General features: G+C 41.8%; 1 protein-coding gene across 18 annotated transcripts in view; it reads right to left on the bottom strand.

The window, feature by feature from the left end:
• FGGY (FGGY carbohydrate kinase domain containing) overlaps positions 1-23,994 on the bottom strand; it is a 625,499-nt gene that overhangs the window by 350,813 nt on the left and 250,692 nt on the right. For 17 of the 18 annotated variants that reach the window (XM_012158173.5, XM_042248740.2, XM_012158100.5 and 14 more), the window contains one exon: positions 16,299-16,427. In XM_012158173.5, the coding sequence (XP_012013563.3) occupies positions 16,299-16,427 (129 nt within the window). Of the gene's footprint in view, positions 1-16,298; positions 16,428-16,878; positions 16,985-23,994 lie in introns of those variants that run through there. The other variant, XM_012158791.5, reaches the window with a different exon arrangement.

Here is a 23,994-nt window from a genome sequence, read left to right as displayed (position 1 = left end):
CTACTGGTCAGTCTTTATGGTAGTGGTGGTTGTGGGAACCTAGTACTCTGCATTTTAATTAATTCCTTAATTGACTCTGCATATTCAAACCACTACAATAAGTAAATAACATCAGGAATCAGATGTACAAACAAACGAAAACTTAAGTCATTCTATGTTCAAATTAAAATATTTGTTTTTTTTGGATTATCTGGATTATGATTTCAATTTACTACAGAGAATTGGAAATAATGTAAATGACTTATTTTCTCATATTGCTCCTCTGTGTATTTCCCATTTTCAGTCTCTAGTAAATAATAATTTCTAAACAAAATGGGAATGGAGGGCAGCTATGTGGGAACATTTGTATTGCCACCAATAAAAATGAAGATGGAATATTGAGAAGTATGGGCATAGAAATCCTTAAGGATTCTGGAAGAACATTCAGCATCTCAGACTACAGTGAGCACGGGCAGACTTGGTACATTCTCTGTTTGGATTTGAAGAAAGAGATGACAGGACCAGAGATAAAACTTCTCGCATAAAGACAGTGGCCAAGATCAGGGTGGGTAAGAGAGAGTGAAAAGTATCACTGCCACCCTCAGACCTGATGGATAAGAAACAATGATGCTGAGATATGGAAGTCAGAGATGGGGAAATGCATTTCGCCTTCCAGCTACATTTCTGCAGGTTGGGAAGTGATACTGCAAAGGAAGAGTGCAAAGCCCTGGCAGAAAAAAGCAGGTTATTTCTGAATTTCCAGGGCCTGGCAAATATCTGCTTCATTCCCTCGAAGTAAATTTTTGTTTTAAGCTTAAATTGAGATATTATTTTCTTTTTTTTTTTACTGCTCTATTTCGTTTGGACTATCATCCATTGGTATTATAAACCATAGATGTACTCTCAAGGCAAATGCTTCCTGTGGAATGCTTGACATAGTTGTCACATGACAATCAGTGCTGAGGAACCTACTTGAATAGATATAGTTGATCCAACTTAATTTTAGCATCCAGTCTCCTAGACTTGGAATTCAAGGCTTTTTACATTTGAGCTTCTGACCTGGAAGAGCTAACACTTAAGGGCTCACCATGTGTTAGAAGAAGGTGTCTACACAATTCCAGAGGATCATCTCCATTTATAGAAAAGAACTCTGAGGCGTAGAGCAGCTACGTAACTGGTTAAACACCAATGGCAAAGCTGGGAGCTCAGAACCCATACTATGGAACATGGCTTCTGCTTTCTGGGCCGTCTCTCACTGTTCCCCCCACAGATGAACTGCAGGCTTGCCATAATGAAAGGATCCTTGATGGAGTCAGGCCTTATCACACTCAGAAATTTTTCACATTCTGTTCTGGCCTCTTGAAATGATTATCCCATTTCCACCTCCTAAGTGATGCTTCTCTCACTTGTCCTGGCAGAGGTGGTTGACCTATTCCCTGCACTCTTGTGACACTTTCCTTTCATCTGGGAAAAGCAGGATGCAGCTTCCAGTGAGATTTTCCTGATGACAGGTCTGCCTTGTCTACTAGCTGCTAAGCTCCTCTAAAGAAAGGACTGGGTCATCTTCACCCTGGTAGCCCCAGTTTCCTGCATGGCATCTGAGGGCCAAGTGTGGGCCTAACACATATTTGCTGACTAAATTAATTGCTACTTGCTTCTTAAACCACAAAATGTTCCCTCACTCCACTAAGGTATGTTTCCTCAAATGTTACCACTCTGGATTAAACTTTCCAGAACTCTCTGTACTGGCAGCAACTGCTGGCACTCTGCATTGCTTTACAAAGACCTGATCTTCATAACACTTAGCAGTACCTGATAAAGACACATGAATGCATATATACATATACACATAAACCCACACACACACTATACTCAAGTGTATGTGTGTGGGTATACTGGCACACACATAGGTACACACAAACATACATACAAACATTCTGCCAAACATACATATTTAAGAGCATGAAGATACAGGTACATTTGTACATGCATATGCATAATCACAACATGTATACATATATGCAGATGGAAGTGTGTAACAAATGAAAACACATGGACTCACTAAGCACATGCATAACATGTCTATCCATGTGCATGTGCATGCATGCATTCAGTGCATATAAAATATATACACATATGTGAGGATATGAACACTTCCAGCAACAGACAACACCCTCAGCAAATAGAAGCTCTACAGAGTAGGAACTTGTTTCTTTTCAATACCATATCTAACACTCCTATAATAACACATGGCACATAAAAGGAAGATATCACATATTTATTAAAATAAAGGAATGGAACTTTGAATTTCTCTTGCCCACTGCTATCATTCATAATGTATATTTGTTGAGATCCCACTGCTCACACATAAATATACAGATACTGTTCTAAGTGCTTTACAAATACTAGCTCATTTATTCTTCAAACAACTCTACGAGGTGGGTATGATTTTTATTCCCATTTTATAGGAGGAAAAACTGAAGGATGGAGTGTCAAGAGACTTCCCAAAGTCACATAGACAGCAAGTAGAATCAGGTTTTGAATCCTTTCAGTTCAGTCGTTCACCGTGTCTGACTCTTTGCAACCCCAAGGACTGCAGTATGGCAGGCCTCCCTGTCCATCACCAACTCCCGGAGTTTATTCAAGTTTGTGTCCATTGAGTCGGTGATGCCATCCAAACAACTCATCCTCTGTCATCCCTTTCTCCTCACATTTTCAATCTTTCCTAGCATCAGGGTCTTCTCAAATGAGTCAGTTCTTTGCATAAGGTGGCCAAAGTATTGAGTTTCAGCTTCAGCATCAGTCCTTCCAATGAATATTCAGGACTGATTTCCTTTAGGATGGACTGGTTGGATATCCTTGCAGTCCAAGGGACTATCAAGAGTCTTCTCCAACACCACAGTTCAAAAGCATCAATTCTTTGGCACTCAGCTTTCTTTACAGTCCAACTCTCACATCCATACATGACTACTGGAAAAACCATAGCTGTGACTAGACGGACCTTTGTTGGCAAAGTAATGTCTCTGTTTTTTAATATGCTGTCTAGGTTGGTTATAACTTTTCTCCAAAGGAGTAAGTGTCTTTTAATTTCATGGCTGCAGTCACCATCTGCGGTGATTTTGGAGCCCAAAAAAACAGTCTGTCATTGTTTCCACTGTTTCCCCACCTATCTGCCATGAAGTGATGGGACCAGATGCCATGATCTTAGTTTTCTGAATGTTGAGCTTTAAGCCAACTTTTTCACTCTCCTCCTTCGCTTTTATCAAGAGGCTCTTTAGTTCTCCTTCACTTTCTGCCATAAGGGTAGAACCAATTGGTTCCAAATTGACTCTGTTGTTCCATGTACAGTTCTAACTGTTGCTTCCTGACCTGCATGCAGATTTCTCAGGAGGCAGGGAAGGTTGTCTGGTATTCCCATCTCTTTAAGAATTTTCCACAGTTTACTGTGGTCCACACAGTCAAAGGCTTTGGCATAGTCAATAAAGCAGAAAGAGATGTGTTTCTCTTGCTTTTTCGATAATACAATGGATGTTGGCAATTTGATCTCTGGTTCCTCTGCCTTTTCTAAAACCAGCTTAAACATCTGAAAGTTCACTGTTCATGTATTGTTGAAGCCAGGCCTGTAGAATTTTGAGCATTACTCTCCTAGCATGTGAGATGAGTGCAATTGTGCAGTAGTTTGAACATTCTTTGGCATTGCCTTTCTTTGGGATTGGAATGAAAACTGACCTTTTCCAGTCTTGTGGCCACTGCTGAGTCTTCCAAATTTGCTGGCATATTGAGTGCAGCACTTTCACAGCATCATCTTTCAGGATTTGAAATAGCTCAACTGGAATTCCATCACCTCTACTAGCCTTGTTGGTAGTGATGCTTTCTAAGGCCCACTTGACTTTGCATTCCAGGATGTCTGGCTCTAGGTGAGTGATCACACCATTGTGATTATCTGGGTTGTGAAGATCTGTTTTGTACAGTTCTTCTGTGTCTTCTTGCCACCTCTTCTTAATATCTTCTGCTTCTGTTAGGTCCATACCATTTCTGATTCATTTGAATCAGTTATGTGTTCTTAACTGCTACCTTCTGTTACCTCAAGAGTTTTCATTGTCTTCAGAAATCAAATTCTTACATCAGAATCATAGCACAGAACATGATAAAATTAGAGTTATCAAGGTGGGTGGGGGAGATGCTACTAAAAGATCTTCCTAAAGACTAATACAATTTTTTCATATTGCAAAAAAATTTCTTCCTTATTTTCTGTCGACATCTATACTGGTTGCATGGTGCCAGGAGGTGATCCTCAAGATTCCCAGCGTAGGAAAAAATTTTTTCTTTCCTCTTTGCCTTTTATTATGACTCATGTGAATGCTTAGTTAAGAGAAAATTGAAAACAAGGAAATTCAGCAGGCCCGTGGAGAGATGATAAGGAAGCAGCCAGCAGTTCAGATGTGAGGCTGCCGCCACTGAGCAATAACTGGAGATGTTCATTTTCCCACCAACAGCTGCGGATGTGCGAGTCCCAAAGTAAACATTAGCACTTGGGGATATTATATGGATGTGAAGCATCATGTGTTGAGTTTCTGTGCCATGAAAAACAGTGGACCTGTAGGGTAAGCCTACTCACACAGTCAGTGACGCAAGCACAATCTTAGACCTCAGGCCCCCAAACAAACACTTTTCCAGCAGCTTTCTGCCTTTTGAACTTGGAGTGGGAAGTCTTCCTAACAGGTGGTGGCAGTGTCAGAACCTAGGACTGCATTATTCTGTGTCTTTATTTTTGTTCCCAAGTTCAGCAAAGGAAAACAACAGCTCATGTTTTCAGTCACATATTAATACAGGAGAGAATAAGTAGAGCCTCCTGGTTAAAAATTCCCTCTGGATACCAGATAAATTTCTGAAGCTGATGAGTTGGTCACAGATTTATTTGAAATCATGGCCTCCAGGCCCAGGAACTCACACTGAGTCAAGACACTCTGCTGTATTTAGGAGGAAGCACTTGCTCCATCGTTTGATGAAAAGTCTTCACCAAAGTAGACAAAAAGTCAAGTGGAGAGAGATCAGTATCATATTCTTGAATACAATCCTTCCTCACTCTGTATCCCTAAGCAAATTCCTTTACCTGCTGAAGTATCTGTTTGTTCAACCATTTATGGAGGTTAAAATACCATGATGTCATGTTGATGTATGGCAAAACCAATACAATATTGTAAAGTAACTAGCCTCCAATTAAAATAAATAAATTTAAATTTAAAAAAATACCATGATGGTGGTTAGAACAGCAAGTCACTATACAAGTAAGTTTAGTGTCAACATTCATTTCAGTATTAATCAAAAAAAATAATCAATGAAATTTTATCAACTTTAGTATTACTCATCTCTCCAGCATTCAGTCAAAAAATAGCCAGCCTGGTTAATAAGCCTGGTCTTAATTCCCCACAACTGGGAGAACCCAGAAATCTGTGCTGGCTTAATTATATTTTATTAAGTCCCTTCTCCACTCTGTGCCTCAATTCTCTCATCCATAAAATGGATTTAGAAACACACTTACCTGGAACAATGTTAAATATTATAGAAGCTCTATCTTCTGCTTTACATATAGACATATGTTTGTGTAACTTCAGGCTAATATAAGTAAAGGCACAGATATATCTAGACAGACATAAATATTCTTGCAGGGCAAGCAAGAGAAAGCTTATAGACTCTGGAGTTAGAAAGACTTGGACCTAGGGCCCAACTTTATCATTTATCGAAATGCCATGCTGAACAAGTTTTTAAACCTTGATATCCTTGTATGTCAAACACAGAAAACAATGGTATGTCCCAGCATAGCTGTGAGTTGATGATACTGACTAAGTGCCCAGCACAAAGTTGGGCACAGAATGAAACAAAAATAACTGCTTTGAGCTTCCCAGAAGGACCCTGAATGCCAGGTGCTTTTATTACTACCAGGTTTTAAGGGAGACTGTGATAACAAAATGGAAGAGACTTGCTCATGTGTGGCTTAGAACAACTAGTTTACCTATTTGATGGCCACCTAGGATCCTAATTATAGTCTTTAAACGGGATATGATGTGTAGAATGAAGTAACAACGTATATGCACATGCAGGGATTTACTGGCACACACACACGTACATGCAGGGCACACAGCTGCATATACATATACTCATGTAAGCACCTGTGTGAGTATACCTGCTTCTCACCTCCTATTTTCTACAACTGATAAGTTTCCCAGATACCCCAAACCATTTCCTCTTCCTGAGTTGGAGACAGTGAAGTAGAATGGGGCAGGGCCCCTGACCAATGAATTAGGAGGCTCAGTTTCTAACTCCAACTCTGATGGTAATGTGAGGGGCAATCCTGATGATTCACTGTTTTTCTGGGCTTTGGTTTTCTCATTTTCATATTGAAGAATTTGATATAGAAAGTCTTTGAGCAAACTTTTAGTTCTGAAGCCTATGATCACTCATTATCCAAACAGCAGCATGTGTATCAAATAAAGAAACAACCTTTTCAGGGTAGGCTCATGGCTATATATCCTGGGTTGTGCAGCAGAGAAGGGTAGGGCACAGGAGCTGGCTGCAGCCCCATGGGCCCACATTCCTCCCAGATTTCTGGCCACAGAAAACACTGGTCTCTCAGCTATGGCCCATCCCTTACAATTCAGAGAAGCACAGTGTTCCAGGAAGGCCCTGGGGCCTCGGGGGCAGGAAACTCAAGGCTGTCTTGCCCACCCCCTTTTCCCCTCTCTGTCCCTCAATAAGTCTCACGCAGCTGCTCTGGTATCAGGCGGCAGTGGTTCTCATTAAACCAAACCTCATCCTAAAACAATAGTCTTAAAAAACACACAAACTCCTCCTCCCCCTTCTGATTCACATCCAGTAACTCCCAGAGTCACCCTCACTCTATCTGTTTGGGTACTGACACTGCTTTTCTCCTTCTAGATTAGCCAGCAAGGCTTTATCTGCTCTTCTAATCCCCTCCATTCCTCACAGAAAGTCTGCCCCTTTGGATCCACCTTTGCTTCCTTGCCGGATACACTCCTTCCTGCCTCCAGCTCTTGATCCGAGTCTAGGCCTGGCTCCTTCTTAGCACCATTCTGCTTTGGTCGGATCTGTCCACCTGAAAGTTGCACATCCTTTCTGCTTCTCACCTGTGTACTCGATGCCAACCTGTCCTGCAGGCCTTCTCCCCTGGGCCCCAGGTGACACCTTCCATCCCATAATCGGTTTTCTGGACCCACCTCATACACTCAGACTCAGGATCCTTGGTGGGCAGACCGTAAGTATCTACATTTTTCAAAATGCTCCCGTACCTGGATTTACCAATTCTTGCTTTGGATCTTTCAAAATCCTCTCACTTTTACTATCTTAATTAACTCACTGATACCTGGAGGACTGCCTCTGTGGGTTCTATGCTGAATGATGGGTAGAAAAACATGATATGGCGTGAAAAGCGAAAAAGGTGAAAGTGCGGCAGAAATACAAGGAGGGAGTGATTCTTAGTTTCTAAGAATGAGGTTAAGTTTGGAGACATCTCCACTGTGGAAGTGACATTTAGCCTGATTTCTCATGTATGAGTAGGACTGTGGAAGTGGGGAGGAGGGGAGCACCCCATACCGAGCATACAGTGCAAGCAAAGGCCAGAGGGCGAGTGTATCTGATGTGTTGAAAGGAGGACAAGCTGTCTAGTGTTAGACTTTGGGTAAGACAGAAGGGGTAGGAATCATCTTATACTCCCTATTCAGAAGTCTTCAGTTTCTTATCTCACAACTAGTTTCACTGAAGAGTTAATTTCAGAAAGAACATCTTGACGAAGGACTCACATATCATTAAGACAGTTAATTGGGGCTGCTTCCTGGTTTCTACAAAGAAACAAACAAACAAAAAACCACCTGAACTGATGAAGGGAAATAATATCATTCAGAGGGTTTCAGTTAAGAGTAGGATTCCTCATCCCCAGCACTACTGACATTTGAGGCTGGATAACTTTCTGTTGTGGGGCTGTCCTGAGTGCTGTAGGGCACTTAGCAGTATTCTTGGCCTCTACCATGCCACACCAGTTCCTCTTTTCCAAATGACAATCAAAAATATGTCTCAAGATATGGCCAAATGTCCCATGGGAGGGGGACTGAGGAGTTAAATCACCCCTGGTTGAGAACCACTGAAATAAAGAAAAAGATCATGAGCTTTGAAGTCAGTCTCAGGTCCACTTCTTGCCATGATACTGGCTTTGTGATGGTGGAAATGTTACTCTTTCTGCCTTCAGCCTCCTCATGTATAGAACAGGAAATAACTTCTGCCTTGTAGGATCATCATGAGAAGCAACAGATGAAGTATGTGAAGTGTTAGCCACAGCACTTGGCACATGGAAGGCAAGTAAGAAACAGTCACAGTAACAGTGGTACCAATAAGAGTAGTGGTTCTTGTTTTACTAGTGATGTTGTTGTCATTGTTTTTAGGAATAAAGCCTCATTGAAGTTTGAAAGTTTCAACAACTAAATAAATTCCATTTTATCAAGAAGCAATTGTGTCCTAAGTCACTTCAGTGACGTAAGGACTATAGCCTGCTTGGCTCCTCTGTCCATGGGATTCTTCAGGCAACAATACTCGAGTGGGTTGCCATTTCCTTCTCCAGGGGATGTTCCCGACCCAAGGATTGAACATGCATCTCTTATGTCTCCTGAATTGACAGGCAGGTTCTTCATCACTAGCTCCATCTGGGAAGCCCGAGAAGAAATTATAGGGCAGGAAATGTTGCAATTACATTACAGACATCATTAGCTCTAAGAATCCTTTGACAATTCTTCAAGTCTCAATTTTGGGCCCATTCTATATTTTCACAAAGCCTTATATACTTGGAATGTATAACTGTGTTGTGTATTTAATGTTTATTTCACTACTAGTAGATACAAGTACCCAGAAGTTTAATTCTCTCTCATATTTACCTTAAACCCCCATCAAATAGTACAGTGAGTCATCAATAAATATTTATCATAATTTTTGATACTTGCTACTTTCTCATGTGCTATTTTTTAACTTTTTGTTTTATGTTGCAGTATAGTTGAGGGCAAATGCAAGCCTAGGCTGGATCATACTGTAACAAATATGCATTCCATAAGGCACAGTGATTAGAAGTGTGGAATCAAACAGCATGGGTTTAAATCATGAATTTACCACTTGTTAACCATGTGACTTTAGGTATATGAGGTAGTCTTTGTGAGCTTCATTGTTTTATTTAATAAAGGAAACAAAATAATAGTGTGTATAAAGCTGCTCTGAGAATCAGTATGGCTTCTAGAGTACTGACAATGGTGAGATATAAAGTTGCAAGTTTTATTGCTCACTGGAATAAACCATGGTTTTCTCTAAGAGAGCACTGAACCAGAAGTTCTTTTCACAAGATGGGCTAAACCAATTCTTCTGCAAAAAGACAGGAAGGAAGGAAGTGGAAAGCAGAGGGGAAGGGATGGGAGGAGAGGGAGAAATGAAAAATTCGCATTTTGGTTTGATTCTGTAACTCGAGAGATTTAAGCCAACTCAACATCTGGCCCAGATGAGTAATTTAAACCAAATCAATATCTGGCAAAGAAACCAGTATCTGGAATCAGATGCCAAACCAAGGCACTATGTTTGCTCCCGGACAACACCTGCTAATGTGAGGGAGCACAAAGGACACGAGTTTCAAGACATCCCAGACCGGATCAGGGAGTGCTCAACACAACCCTTTTGCCTTGTGCAGACTTGAGCCAGGAACACCTACTGTGCAGGGACAGTTTCCTCTGTAATGGGAGCTTACCCTACTTCTCAGCGGAGTATCCATCCCTCATGGAGGGGATGCCATTCACTCACTCTGCTGCTAAGTCGCTTAAGTCGTGTATGACTCTGTGTGACCCCATAGACGGCAGCCCACCAGGCTCCCCCATCTCTGGGATTCTCCAGGCAAGAACACTGGAGTGGGTTGCCATTTCCTTCTCCAATGCATGAAAATGAAAAGTGAAAGCGAAGTCGCTCAGTCGTGTCTGACTCATCACTAAATATGCACGTTGTTAACCATCCTCTACATGCAAAGCACTGTGCTGGTTGCTGGAATATAAGAATGAAACGGCACAGGGCTTACTTTCAAAGAGTCCACAAACTCGAAAATGAGACAAACGAGACATCACACACAAACCTGGGTGATGTGTACAGTAATGGAGGCAAGTCTCAGACATCATGGGACTGAGAGAAGACCCCTTAAGTCAGCTTAGGGGAGTCAGGGGAGGCCCCCTGAGGAGATGGCCTGATTTCAAGATGTGAAGGACAATCAGAAGTTGGACTGGTAGAGAAGAAAAACTGAGGGGGAGAGGGCCAGAGACAGGAATCAAGTTGTTATTGCCTTTCAGGACAGCTGGGCTGCCAGAGCCAAGCACAGACCTGGAACCAAGTTAATACTATTTTTGTAAGCTAGAAAAATATCAGCAGCAGGAGCCTTGGCCAGAACCACCCCCACAAAGAGCAAACAAAATCACTCCTATCTTCTGGCTGTCTGCTGGAGTACTTACTAACCAGCACCTTAAATACGAAATGTCCCTTTATCTTTGATTTTTATTCCCACCAAGTCATTCCTCCTCTTTTTCCACAACTGGAAAAAGCAGGAGTTGAGTGGCACTTGCTTCTTTGATCTTTATCCTCCTGTTCCCAGGCTTCCCCAGAGACTGAGAATCCAGGAGGCTTTCTCCAAAGCAGAATGTTGACTCCTTCTGCCAGTCAGAATGTGGGATCTGCGGCAGGTCACACCAGGTCAGCACTTGAAGGAACCGTAATTGTTCGGGGCTTGTGTGAGGCCTGGATGACATCCAATTCCAAAGCCAGCTTCTTAACCTGACTCTCGGCAATCTCTCAGCATGGAGTTCATCTAATCAGATCTTGAGGTTGTTTCTGACCTCAACCTAAACAGAATCTTAAAGTAGGAAACCCTGCATTCCATGAAAGAGTTTTGGGGAAGGAAACATAGGGTAGAGATTCAAGGAAGGCAGATGACGTCCAGAAGCCTGGGTGGGGTTCTTCTCCAACTGCCTATGCAAAGGGAAGATAATTCTCCTGGATGATAACTAAGAGAACTTCCCTTAATAAGGCTCCTACTTTGTGTCAGACATTGTGATTCCAGAGTGAGAAAAATCAAAGGAAGATTCCTCCTTACTGCATGCCTGCTATGTGCCAGATGCTAAGCCAGATGCTCTTCTTGTGTACATCCTAACATATCTATGAGGAGAGTATTGCTATCTCCTACTGCCTGAAGGGAAATTCAGAAATATGAAGAGGTATGATATTTGACCCAAGGTACACAGGTAGAGAGAACATAAACATTTAAATCCAGATCTTCAAACTCCATGTTCAGAGCCCTGATTACAGTATCACAATACATCTCAGGGGATGGTTGTCTCACACCAATACTGTTAAGTCACAAACATGCAGGCCAGGTGAGAATAACTAAAAGGTTTGGGACATTGGCTGCTTGGTTCACTGCTGTAATCTCCAGTGCCCGGACCAGCTGTTGTTCAGTCACTCAGCTGTGTCCAACTCTTTGCGACCCCATGGACGGCAGTGCAACAGGCTCCTCTATCCGTGGAATTCTTTAGGCAAGAATACAGGAGTGCATCACCACTTCCTTCTCCAGTAAGTACCAGGTTTGCAAGCTTTCAATATATATCCTTAGCAACTACATGCTTGGATGGGTGAATGACTTTTTAAGATGTTTGAGCCTCTCTTCTCCTCCCATCCTGAAAGGAGCAGGCTGGGAAACAAGAGGGAATATTTGCTCCCAGGCTTCCTTTCTTTCCAAGACATTCTAACTCTTAACTGGCTATGAGGTGAAGAGGAGAGATGGAGGTAGAAGAAGGATAAAACTTGGTCAAAACTGCTAAATACATCACCTTCCTAGGCCCTCCTTAGCCACTTCTGGCCCCTAAGCTTAACCCTTTAGGAATCCAAGGTCCTGTCCTCTCCTTCTGCTTAAAAAACTTACTTTTGGAAAAGAAAGGGGGAAACATTAACGTAAGTGCATTTGTGTTTTAAAAGCAACAAAAACATTGAGCCAGAGCTTCTAAATAAATAGCTGAGAAAAGAAGAGAAGCTAAAGGCAAAGTTTAGACACATTTGAGTATAGAGTTCCAAAGAATAGCAAGCAGAGATAAGAATGCCTTCCTCAGTGATCAATACAAAGAAGTAGAAATAGAATGGGAAACACTAGAGATCTCTTCAAGAAAATTAGAGATACCAAGGGAACATTTCATGCAAAGATGGCCACAATAAAGGACAGAAATGGTATGGACTTAACAGAAGCAGAAGATATTAAGAAGAGGTGGCAAGAAGACACAGCAGAACTGTACAAAAAAGATCTTCATGACCCTAGGAACCACGATGGTATGATCACTCACCTAGAGCCAGACATCCTGGAATGTGAGTCAAGTGGGCCTTAGGAAGCATCACTACGAACAAAGCTAGTGGAGGTGATGGAATTCCAGTTGAGCTATTTCGAATCCTAAAAGATGATGCTGTGAAAGTGCTGCACTCAATATGACAGCAGATTTGGAAAACTCAGCAGTGGCCACAGGACTAGAAAAGGTCAGTTTTCATTCCAATCCCAAAGAAAGGCAATGCCAAAGAATGGTCCAACTACCACATGATTGCACTCATCTCACACGCTCAAAATTTTCCAAGCCAGGTTTCAACAGTACATGAACCACGAACCTTCAGATGTTCAAGCTGCTTTTAGAAAAGGCAGAGGAACCAGAGATCAAATTGCCAACATCCACTGGATCACTGAAAAAGCAATAGAGTTCCAGAAAAACATATACTTCTGCTTTATTGACTATGCCAAACCCTTTGACTGTGTGGATCACAACAAACTGTGGAAAATTCTTTAAGAGATGGGAATACCAGACCATCTGACCTGTCTCTTGCGAAATCTGTATGCAGGTAAGAAGCAACAGTAAGAACTGGACATGGAACAACAGACTGGTTCCAAATTGGGAAAGCAGTATGTCAAGGCTGTATGTTGTCACCCTGCTTATTTAACTTATATGCAGAGCACATCATGTGAAATGCTGGGCTGAATGAAGCACAAGCTGGAAACAAGATTGCCAGGAGAAATATCAACAAGGTCAAATATGCAGATTACACCGCTCTTATAGCAGAAAGTGAAGAAGAACTAAAGAGCCTCTTGATGAAAGAGAAAGAGAGGAGTGAAAAAGCTGGCTTAAAACTCAACATTCAGAAAACTAAGATCGTGGCATCTGGTCCCATCACTTCATGGCAAATAGATGGGGAAACAATGGAAATAGTGGGAGACTTTATTTTGGGGGGCTCAAGAATCACTGTAGATGGTGACTGCAGCCATAAAATTAAAAGATGCTTGCTCCCTGGATGAAAAGCAATGACTAACCTAGACAGCACATTAAAAAACAGAGACATTACTTTGCCAACAAAGATCTGTCTAGTCACAGCTATGGTTTTTCCAGTAGTATGGATGTGAAATGTGAGAGTTGGGACTATAAATGGGCATTGTATTATTCATCCTGTATAACCTATGCTCAGCCCTGTTTCTGGTTCTCACAGGTGCTTGATAAATTTATTAAATGAATATAGTCCCATTAGGTCAAGAATAAGATAAAAATGGTCCTAAACTGTAGAGTGAAAGTTAATGTTTCCCCCTTACACAGCAGATTATTAAGCAATGTCTAGTCTTAGAGACTATAAAGAAAGCTGAGCACCGAAGAACTGATGATTTTGAACTGTGGTGTTGGAGAAGACTCTTGAGAGTCCCTTGGACGGCAAGGAGATCCAACCAGTCAATCTTAAAGGAAATCAGTTCTGACTGAATATTCAATGGAAGGACCATGTTGAAGCTGAAACTCCAAAACTTTGGTCCCCTGATACAAAGAACTGACTCATTTGAAAAGACCTTGATGCTGGGAAAGATTGAAGGCAGGAGGGCAAGGGGATAACAGAGGATGAGATGGTGGGATGGCACCACCAATTTGATGGACATGAATTTGAGTAAGCTCCAGGCATTGGTGATGGACAGGGAGGCCTGGTATTCTGCAGTCCATGGGGTTGCAAAGAGTCAGACACGACTGAGCAACCAAAATGAAAGCTTCTAAGGGTAAAATTTCTGCCACTGACTATCTCTGGTTTAGGAAAATGTGTGGGTGCTCATTTCATGGCCCGGAATCCTCTCAGTGCAGGTCAACTTAGACTCTGAGTGTCTTCAAGTACCAGGTACCACACAGGACACAGCCTCCTCTCCTAAAGGGTATAGTGAGCCCTGGGCAGAAGTGAGAAGGCAGGTTTGGGTTTGTTCCTTAGAGTGGTCTGGAAAACTGACAAGGGAACCAGAGTTCTGAATGTTACCAAGTGTAGCCCTTTTTCTTTCAGCACGTGGTGGTCCAAGTCAAGTCCTTGTCTCCTGGGGTGCAGGCGGATGACTGAGACAGTTGCCCCAAGATAACTGAAAAAGCTTGATGGAGGAGGCTTCCCTTGCCTCATGCAGGACATGAGAGGTAGGGATTACCAGGATATAGGAACACTCTATGTCTGTCTAGGCCACAAGTTTTCTTTGTGCCTGTTATTAGAAAACAAATCATGACATTCCAGTCAAAAGAGCACACTGCCCACATTAAAAAGGGAAGGAAACACCCTTGCCTATAATCAATATTGTCCAATGCACATGCATTATTGGCTTGTTACTATTTCTCAGGCACTGTGTTGAATGCTGAACACATCAAGATAAATAAAACAGGCATTTTTGCAGATACCTCTTCTGCTCTGAAACTCCAAAGACCATGCGGAAGACTAGACATTGCTTAATAATCTGCTGTGTAAGGAAACATTAACTTTCACTCTACAGTTTAGGACCATTTTTATCTTATTCTTGACCTAATATTCATTTAATAAATTTATCAAGCTCCTGTGAGAACCAGAAACAGGGCTGAGCATAGGTTATACAGGATGAATAATACAATGCCCATGCCTTCAAGGAGTTTACAGTCTAGCGGGAAAGACAAGCAGATAAAACAGCAATTACAACACAATCACTTCTTCCATAGTGGTAGGTAAAAGCGATGAAAGAAAGACAGCTTAGGGAATTTAGATATAAATGGAAGCGTCGTCCATAGAAGGCTACACAGAGGATAAAGCATCTAAGATGGTCTTCAACTTAGAGTAGAAGTTAGCTAGTGGCAAAGTGGAGGATGAGTCATCCCCAGGCAGAGAAACACATGTTGAAAGACATGGAAATAAAAATGTAAAGACAGAGGTCTGTGAGTGCAGTTTGATGTAAGCATTTGATAGATAAATTTGACTGTAATATGAAGTATGGACTAAAATATTTTTCAAAGTTTTTTTATGGTAATCTATAGTAAGAAATTCACTTTCATTATGGAGCACTGTACACATGCAAATACATAAAACTGCAGTGGAAATGTATGGTCTACAAAAAAAGTTCTCCTCTGGTCAGTCCATTCTGTTCTGAAAATCTAATGGTCATGATCTCCTAAATTGATCTTAAGAAGTTTGAACCATAATTTAAAAAGAAACACTGTTAGAAAGAAAGGCTAGGGAAAAAAAAAAAGTTTGTCTATAGTTGAAGTAAGAAATATTGAGACTATGAAAAATCCACTCCCCCCTAAAAAAAAAAGAACTGCAATGAGAATGAAGAAGAGGAGAGAGTCATCACACTTTACGGTAAACTTTGCCTCATTGTCTGCCTTCCACTGGTGGATGAAACCTTGTGTTTTGTTTTTTTTTAATTCATTGTTTCCTAGCACCATGCTTGGGATACAAGTGTTCACTGGTTCTTTGATGAATGAATAAATGAATACAAGCATGCCAGGTTATAGATTTACTTAAAAGATTAAATCAGGAATATACCCAAGTAACTGGACATGGGATATAAGCCAAATATATTACAAAAATAAAATTAGATTTGCAAGGGCTTTGGAGTATGTGTAGAAAACAGTAGTACAGCTAAGTACACCATTGTCATACATGCTAGTTGGAAGTTAACATATCTTTATCAAGTTTTCAGTAAACCAAAGAGCCATCCAGGTATTTATTTATATCATTTTTCTATTAGTTTGTATGGGTAAACTGATAAAATTATAAATTAATTCTACAGTTGATGAAAAGTTCTATAATTCTATACATATGCTTAAGTGTAAAAAGGCTTTCTTCTCTAACTAGAATCACTAGCTCTCAATCTTTGCTTTAAAAATAGAAAAGCAGTGTGTTCAATCCTAGAGAGTGACGGAACATAGTGCTAGTGGTGACACGGAGAAAGACATTACCTAGTCCTCCTGCGTGAGCATCAATTAGTGAGGCTGCCACTGCAATTCCAGGAGGAAGGCCAAGGTCCTTTGCTGCCTCTGGTGTGAGCCCACTTCCAAGAGAAGCTCCAGGAGGCAGCACTTGGTTTCCTGGGTAGACAGGAGAAAAAATAAACACCTGTCAGCTTGAAAAACACAAAAGCAAAGAGAGAGTTTTCTTAAGAGAACCTCTTGGACCCCTCCCCTCTCCTCTGCCTTTTCTCAACTTCATGAAGATAGAAACCATGCAGCTACAAAGAGTCCTTGTGCTCATTTGGTGACTTAGGTGTATGAGCTTGGTTCCCAAAGGTCACGCTCTAGAGTGCTTTACAAAGCCAAGAGCTCTAAGGCATCTTTCAAATCAGAGAAAGATTCCATTCATGGGAAATTTCAAAAGATACAAATACAGTGGCCACTTGGAGACAAGGTTGAAATGGTCAAACTGTTCCAAACGTGCTTCGTAACATAGCAGCCCAGCATATATTATACACACACCACACAATCTCATATCCATACATACTCCCTGATTAATGTATATTTCCAAGAAGTTAAGAAAATTTACTTATGTAGTTGCTTCCTGTCAGAAGATAAGGAAGGAAATTATTTTGTTCCAATAAAGAATTTCTTAGAAGTTCATCTCGGTTGGGAATGAGAGCCCAGCTTAAACCTTGCAGACTTCACAAGGCTGCTACTTGCACAATCAGAATACAGTTTGAATGGTGTTCTTTGGAGTTGTGCAATGCACTGACCCTGATATTTCAAGTGACCTTGAATTCCTGCAGTCAGCCAGGCCTTCAGTTAAGAATTTATTGACTGTCTTGCTTTGTGTAGGCGCCACAGCACAGTAAAAGGCAGTCCTTAACCCCAACCTAGTTAGGGAGAAGAGATCAGGACACAGACAACCATGCAAGGCAGAAGAGAATGAAGTGATCCATCTGCTCCCAGGTGTTTAGCAGAGGCTGAGTGCCCCCTGCCTCCCACAACCCTTGTTCTGCCAAAGAATTTACAGTAACTATTTCTATAAAATAAGGAGGGTATGGAGCTGGACCTCTATATATGCTAGATCTTTCTGAGCTTCAAGGCTCTAAGATTCTGAATGGGTGCCATTTGCTCAGTGCTAAGATTCCCACCACTTGTTAACTGTTTCATGGAGTTCCAGGGATGAACAGAGGCGCTTCAGGACTCCTGGGGACAGATGTAAGAGTGGGAATTAGAGGGAGGCAGAAGGTGAATGGCTCACCAATCTCCTGTAACCAAAAACAAACCACCTCTACAATACCATTTTGTATCCATTTTTCAAATTTTCTCCAATTTGGAAAAAGTTTAGCTAAGAAAAGAAAGCAGGAGAAGACTGAACCCACTGCATGGCCTCTACAGCTTCACTGTCTAGTATGGGAGCCATTAGGCATATGTGGGTGGAACTTCTGAAATGTGGCTGGAGTAACTAAGGTGCTAAATTAATTTCATCTGAATTAATTTCCATTTTAATTTCAAAGCTGATACTCAATTCAATTACTGAAAAACTTTTAAGTACTCTTGGAACAACTAGCAAAATCGATTTTTCAACATTAATTCGAGAAATCTAAATCAAGTATTCACAGTGAAAATTTAGAGTCTGAATTGGGAGGAACTAATTAGAAAATACACATCAGATGTCAAAGATTTTGTATGAGGAAATGAATGTAAAATATCTCATGAATAATTTTTAGATCAATTATATATTAAAATGATATTTTGGATATGGTAGGTAAAATAAAACTTATTAAAATTAATCTCACCTATGTTTTTTTTTCTTTAAAGTGGCTATTGGAAAATGTTAAATTTCAGGGCTTCCTTAGAGGCTCAGTGGTAAAGAATCCACCTGCTAATACAGGGGACATGGGTTCCACCCCTGATCGGGGGGATGCCATATGCCTCGGAGCAACTAGGTCCGTGCACCACAACTGTTGAGCCTGCGCTCTAGAGCCTGTGTGCTGCAGCTACTAAGCTCATGTGTCACAACTACTAAAGCCCTCATGCCCTAGAGCCTATGCTCTTCAACAGGAGAAGTCACTGCAATGAGACGCCCATGCACCACAGCGAGAGAGTAGCCCCAACTTGCCACAACTAGAGAAAAGCCCACACATCAACGAAGACACAGCTCAGCCCAAAGTAAAAAATAATAATAAGTATTAATTTTTTAAATTACATGTACATTTTTTATTTCATATGTGGCTCACATTATATTGCACTTCCCTGGTGGCTCAGAGGTTAAAGCATCTGCTTGCAATGCAGGAGACTTGGTTCGATCCCTGGGTTGGGAAGATCCCCTAGAGAAGGAAATGGCAACCCACTCCAGTACTCTTGCCTGGAGAATCCATGGACGGAGGAGCCTGGTAGGCTATAGCCCAGGGCTCACAAAGAGTCAGACATGACTGAGCGACTTCACTTTCACATTATATTTCTATTGGACAGCACTGGACTGGAGGATAAGGTCCAGATACTCAAATGATGGGGTGGGGGGCCCAGAGAATCTCTAGTCTGCTTTGAATGCACAGCCAGCAGGAATTTGGAGGAAAGTAACACCCTTGGGTGTGGACAGTCTGGCTCTGGACACTGTCTAGATCATGTCACTCTGTCTAGTATCCAGTACATACCAAAGAGCATTCCCATTCACTGAGCACTTCTATGCTGGGGACCATCCTAACGATATATCACACATTTTCTCACTTCATTGTCACAGAAACCCTATGTTACTGTGGGAACATTCCCTATGTGAGTACTATTCTAATTTGTCCTCATTGTGCAGACAGATGGGGAAAATCAAACTTATGAATGGAAAGTAAATTTACCACAATCACATGACTTACAGTGTTGCAACACGGGCATGGATTCCAGTCTGATGGATACCAACCCTGTGCTCCTGTTCTTTACATTTCAGTGCAGCTTCTAGGTGAAGGAAGGAATCAAGAGAAGTATTTGTAGAACAAACATTGCATGTGTTTAAAAAGTGGCCCATGTAGAAATCATGTGCACTATATTCAGATTTCTTTTTAAAGGGTGAATTTTTGTAGGAGGGTCAAAATGGGAACTTCTATTCATCCTCAATCCTCACAAGCACAAAGCCTGCAATTTTCAATGGAAAAAAAAAAAAGTCCAGAAAAGAAAAAGACTTAGCTGGGTGGGGTACATTTCCAAGCCTTTTGGACAGTAATTTAGAAAGGAACATTGGCTGATGAGATGCAGAGGGAGCCCTGGGCTTGCAGTCAGAAGATCTGGATTCAAATGACATGCTGGAGGAGTATAAGCAGACTTCCCAGTAGAGGCAGCATTTTGAGCAAAGGCCAAGAAAGAGAGGAGACCACCAACAGGGCTGAGTAAGCTGGTATAGAAGCTGGGGTGGGGCCTAGAAGTGGGTGGAGGAGGTTGGAGAGGTACATGCGGAAATTCAGATGATGGTGTCTCAATTTATCACAAAGATTGCTGTAAGTTTCTGAAAGAGCTAAGCCTGGGAGTGAGGTGAATGAATGTTCGCTTTTGCATGTGTGTGTGAAGCATAATTGTTTTACAATATTGTGCCAGTTTCAGATATACAGCAAAGTGATTTGGTTTTATATATACATATATTCTTTTTTCTACTCTTTTTAATTATAGTTTATTACAAGATATTGCAAAACCTGTATGCAGGTCAAAAAAACAACAGTTAGAACCAGACATGGAACAACGAACTGATTCAAAATTGGGAAAGGAGTACGTCAAAGCTGTATATTGTCACCCTGCTTATTTATCTTATTTGCAGAGTACATTACGCAAAATGATGGGCTGGATGAAGCAAAAGCTGGAATCAACATTGAAGGGAGAAATATCAACAACCTCTGATATGCAGATGACAACACCCTTATGGCAAAAAGCAAAGAGGAACTAAAGAGCCTGTTGATGAAAGTGAAAGAGGAGAGTGAAAAAGCTGCCTTAAAACTCAACATTCAGAAAACTAAGATCATGGCATCTGGTCCCATCACTTCATGGTAAATAGATGGGGACAATGGAAACAGTGAGAGACTTTATTATCTTGGGCTCCAAAATCACTGCAGATGGTTACTGCAGCCACAAAATTAAAAGATGCTTGCTCCTTGGAAAAAAAGCTATGACAAATCTAGACAGTCTATTAAAAAGCAGAGACATTACTTTGCCAACAAAGGTTCATCTAGTCAAAGCTATGGTTTTTCCAGTAGTCATGTATGGATGTGAGAATTGGGTCATAAAGAAGGCTGAGTGCCTAAAAATTGATGCTTTTGAACTGTGGTGTTGGAGAAGACTCTTGAGAGTCCCTTTGACTACAAGGAGATCCAACCAGTCAATCCTAAAGGAAATCAGTCCTGAGTTTTCATTGGAAGGACTGATGCTAAAGTTCTAATACTTTGGCCACCTGATGTGAAGAGCCAACTCACTGGAAAAGATCCTGATACTGGGAAAGATTGAAGGCAGAAGGAGAAGGGGACAGCAGAGGATGAGATGGTTGGGTGGCATCACCGACTCAATGGACATGAGTTTGAGCAAGCTCCGCGAGTTGGTGATAGGAAAGCCTGGCATGCTGTAGTCCGTGGGTTTGCAAAGAGACCTACATGATTGAGCAACTGAACAACAACAACAATAAGACACTGAATATAGTACCCAGACTCCAAGCTGAAGCTCGAATACTTTGGCCATGTGATGTGAAGAGCCAACTCATTGAAGAAGACCCTGATGCTGGAAAAGATTGAGGGCAGGAAGAGAAAGGGGAGACAAAGGATGAGATGGTTGGACGGCATCACCGATTCAATGGACATGAGTTTAAGCAAACTCTGGGAGATAGTGAAGGACAGGGAAGCCAGGCGTGCTGTAATCCATGGAGTCGCAAAGAGCTGAATGTGACTCAATGACTGAAAAACAACAACCCAGACTCACAGACATGGATTTGCATCTTTTTAAAGATCTCTCTGGAAGTGGACAGAATGATGTAAGGGAAAACAGTAGTGAAGCTCTCTCAGTAACCAGAGAATAGAGAAGGGCGTTCATTAAGGTTACTGGCAAGTGAGATGCAGAAACAGAGGCAGATACGGGAGATTTTGTGGAGTGAGAAATGGCGGGCAGTCTGGTAGATAGGGAGCCATCACCACTTGGATTCCCATTGAGCAGGGACATGCTGTCCAGTGGGCAGTCAGGTCAGCAGACAGCCTCCAACTGCCAGTTCCTCAAGGTCATCAGATAAGGTGATGACTTTTCCAGTATGGCCACAACTGGAGACTCAACAGAATGGGAGCAGAGGGCTCTGTTGTGCACCACTCACTCCAGAACAGGATGCTCTGCCCGGTGAGCCAAGGTCTCATCAGACTTCATCACATTTGAATTCACCCTCTGCCCAATTCTACTACAATCCCCTTTCTTTCACAGATGGCAACCCCCATTAACCATCTTATACACCCAAATCTATCTCAGCATCTGCTTCCAAAGAACCTGAACTAACACAGTGAGCCAGGCTTTCTCCTCAATTCCGTGGTCTAAGAACAAAAATAAATATGCACGAAGATTAACATCCTCTTGTGAATTGGAACCACAGCCTTCAGAAATCATTTCCCTGGACCCCAAGCAGGAAGAAGCTTTGTTTAGCTGGAGCCCAAAGAGAAACAGCTTGGTATAAGATGGGATGATAGAAACAGGTGGGGACCTCTAAGAAGGCATCCCAGGAGATCACACTTTATCAGCCAGAGGTACACTGGGAACCAGAGGAGCTGTCAGAGTAGGCTTTAGTGTGTCTTGACAACTTTTCCGGAAATAATCTTCCTTTCGCTCTTCTTTCACCATAAAATTCAATTAATCCCCATATCGGTTTTCCCAGACTTAATGAGAACTTCACAGCCCCAGCATTTGCAGTCTCTTCCCTTCTTCACTCAACTGTTTATTCACTCATTTTAGCAGACATTTCAAGAACAAAGATAATGAGGATGGCCCCAGATATTTTCGACTGTCCTGTGCCCAGATCTAGGTGCTGGGGAATGAGTAATATAGATTCAATGAGGAGCTTCTGACCTCAGAAGGCTCACACAGTAGTCTGAGCAAACCAAGTCTCTCTAGACCATAGGGAAAATGCTTTCAAGGTGGAATGTGCATGTTGGTCCCAGAGCACCAAGGAGGGACAGTGAGGGTAGCCCGGGAAAGAACAGGAAATCAAGATGAAGGTGACATTTGAGCCTGGTTTAGAAAGACAGGTGGCAGATTGCTCGTTTCAGTGCTTGGGGAGATGGAGGCCATTAGAGCGAAAAGCGAACTCCCTGGAGGGAGCCTGGAGGGGCACACGGGGTGTTTGAGGCTTTCACATGTTGCCAAAACGGGCACCAGGGAGGAGAGAATAGTGGCAGCCTGGACAAGAAAGGCAGTGGGGGACCTCAGGTGGGGCCAACTAAGGCCATGTGGCCTGATGAGTAGTGACTTTGAACTCTTATATTTATTACTTAAGAAGATAAATCTGCAGTGAGAAACACTAGAAAAGGAACTTCAGGCTGGGAAACATTATGTAGAGATGAATTCTTGTTAAGGACATCAACAAAGATGTAGATGGACTTACTTGTAGAAATACATTCCTAGGGGGAAAATACAGAGAACAACTTTTCTCTGGATAGAGAAATTATGACTTTTTTCTTTTTACTAACCTATACTTTCTAATTATTCTACCTGGAACATGTGCTTTTTTGTGTAATATTTTTGAAGGCGTTTCCCCCTTAAATCTGTGCAGGATGAGTCAATTAGAGCACATGCACTCAGCAGCATCCTTCATAACCATTCAAATGAATGAGGAAGAATTAAGGTATGAATTTGGAAGGGAGTCCAAGATAAATCAAGTGAAAATGGCAAGATGCAGAGTGGTATTCAGAGTATGCTCCCACTTATGAATTCTCTTAAAGAATACAGAAATGTAGGCACACACACTTCCAGAAAAGTCCTAGAAAAAAAGCACAGAATATTGTTACAGTGGGGATTGGGATCCAGGGTGGGCCCTTGTTTCTGCCACTTGTGCTTCATCTGTACCTGGCCTTGAACTTCTTCTGTGATCAAAGTAAACTGGTTAAGTTAAAATAAAAGCAAGATTAAAATCAGGAGAATTCTGCACACTTTTTCCAAACAGTACTCCTCAGCTTGAAGGCAGGGGAGAAACCCTAGTCCATTTTACTTACTTTCTTGATCTGGTTGGCTGCTTTCCCCATGAACACACCCTCACCTTGGGGTGTAAAAAAGCAATTACTTTGAGGGCTCTTGAGCCCCTCTGTCCACTGATTCCCATTCTGATGGGCAGAGTCGGTTTGAGGGTCACAAACTGGGGCCTACAATTAGCTGGTGGTTACAGTCTCTGCATAGGCAGGGGCTACTATTACACCAAATCTTCCTCTACCAGTTTTTCAATTATCTATGACTAATGAGCACTTTGGGAACAGTTTCAGACACACACATAATCCTCTTTCCTGACGTCAGCAGCAGAAATTAATGACTGCGTGGATTGCTGGGAGACAGAAAATGCATTATAATGGTCAACAGAACTGTTATCCTCTCCAGGAAGGGGGAGGTGGGGGCGGGGTGTCATATTAACTGGAAGGTTCAGTGTTCCTTTGTATTCCTACAAACATGAGATGAAACCCAAGGGGAGAGCTGGCTCAAAGCCCGTGCAAAT

The sequence above is a fragment of the Ovis aries genome, chromosome 1, assembly GCF_016772045.2.
Source record: "Ovis aries strain OAR_USU_Benz2616 breed Rambouillet chromosome 1, ARS-UI_Ramb_v3.0, whole genome shotgun sequence".
In the NCBI taxonomy this organism is placed as follows: domain Eukaryota; kingdom Metazoa; phylum Chordata; class Mammalia; order Artiodactyla; family Bovidae; genus Ovis; species Ovis aries.
The sequence above is the reverse complement of the archived record's forward strand: the minus strand, read 5'-3'. Positions and strand labels throughout refer to the sequence as shown.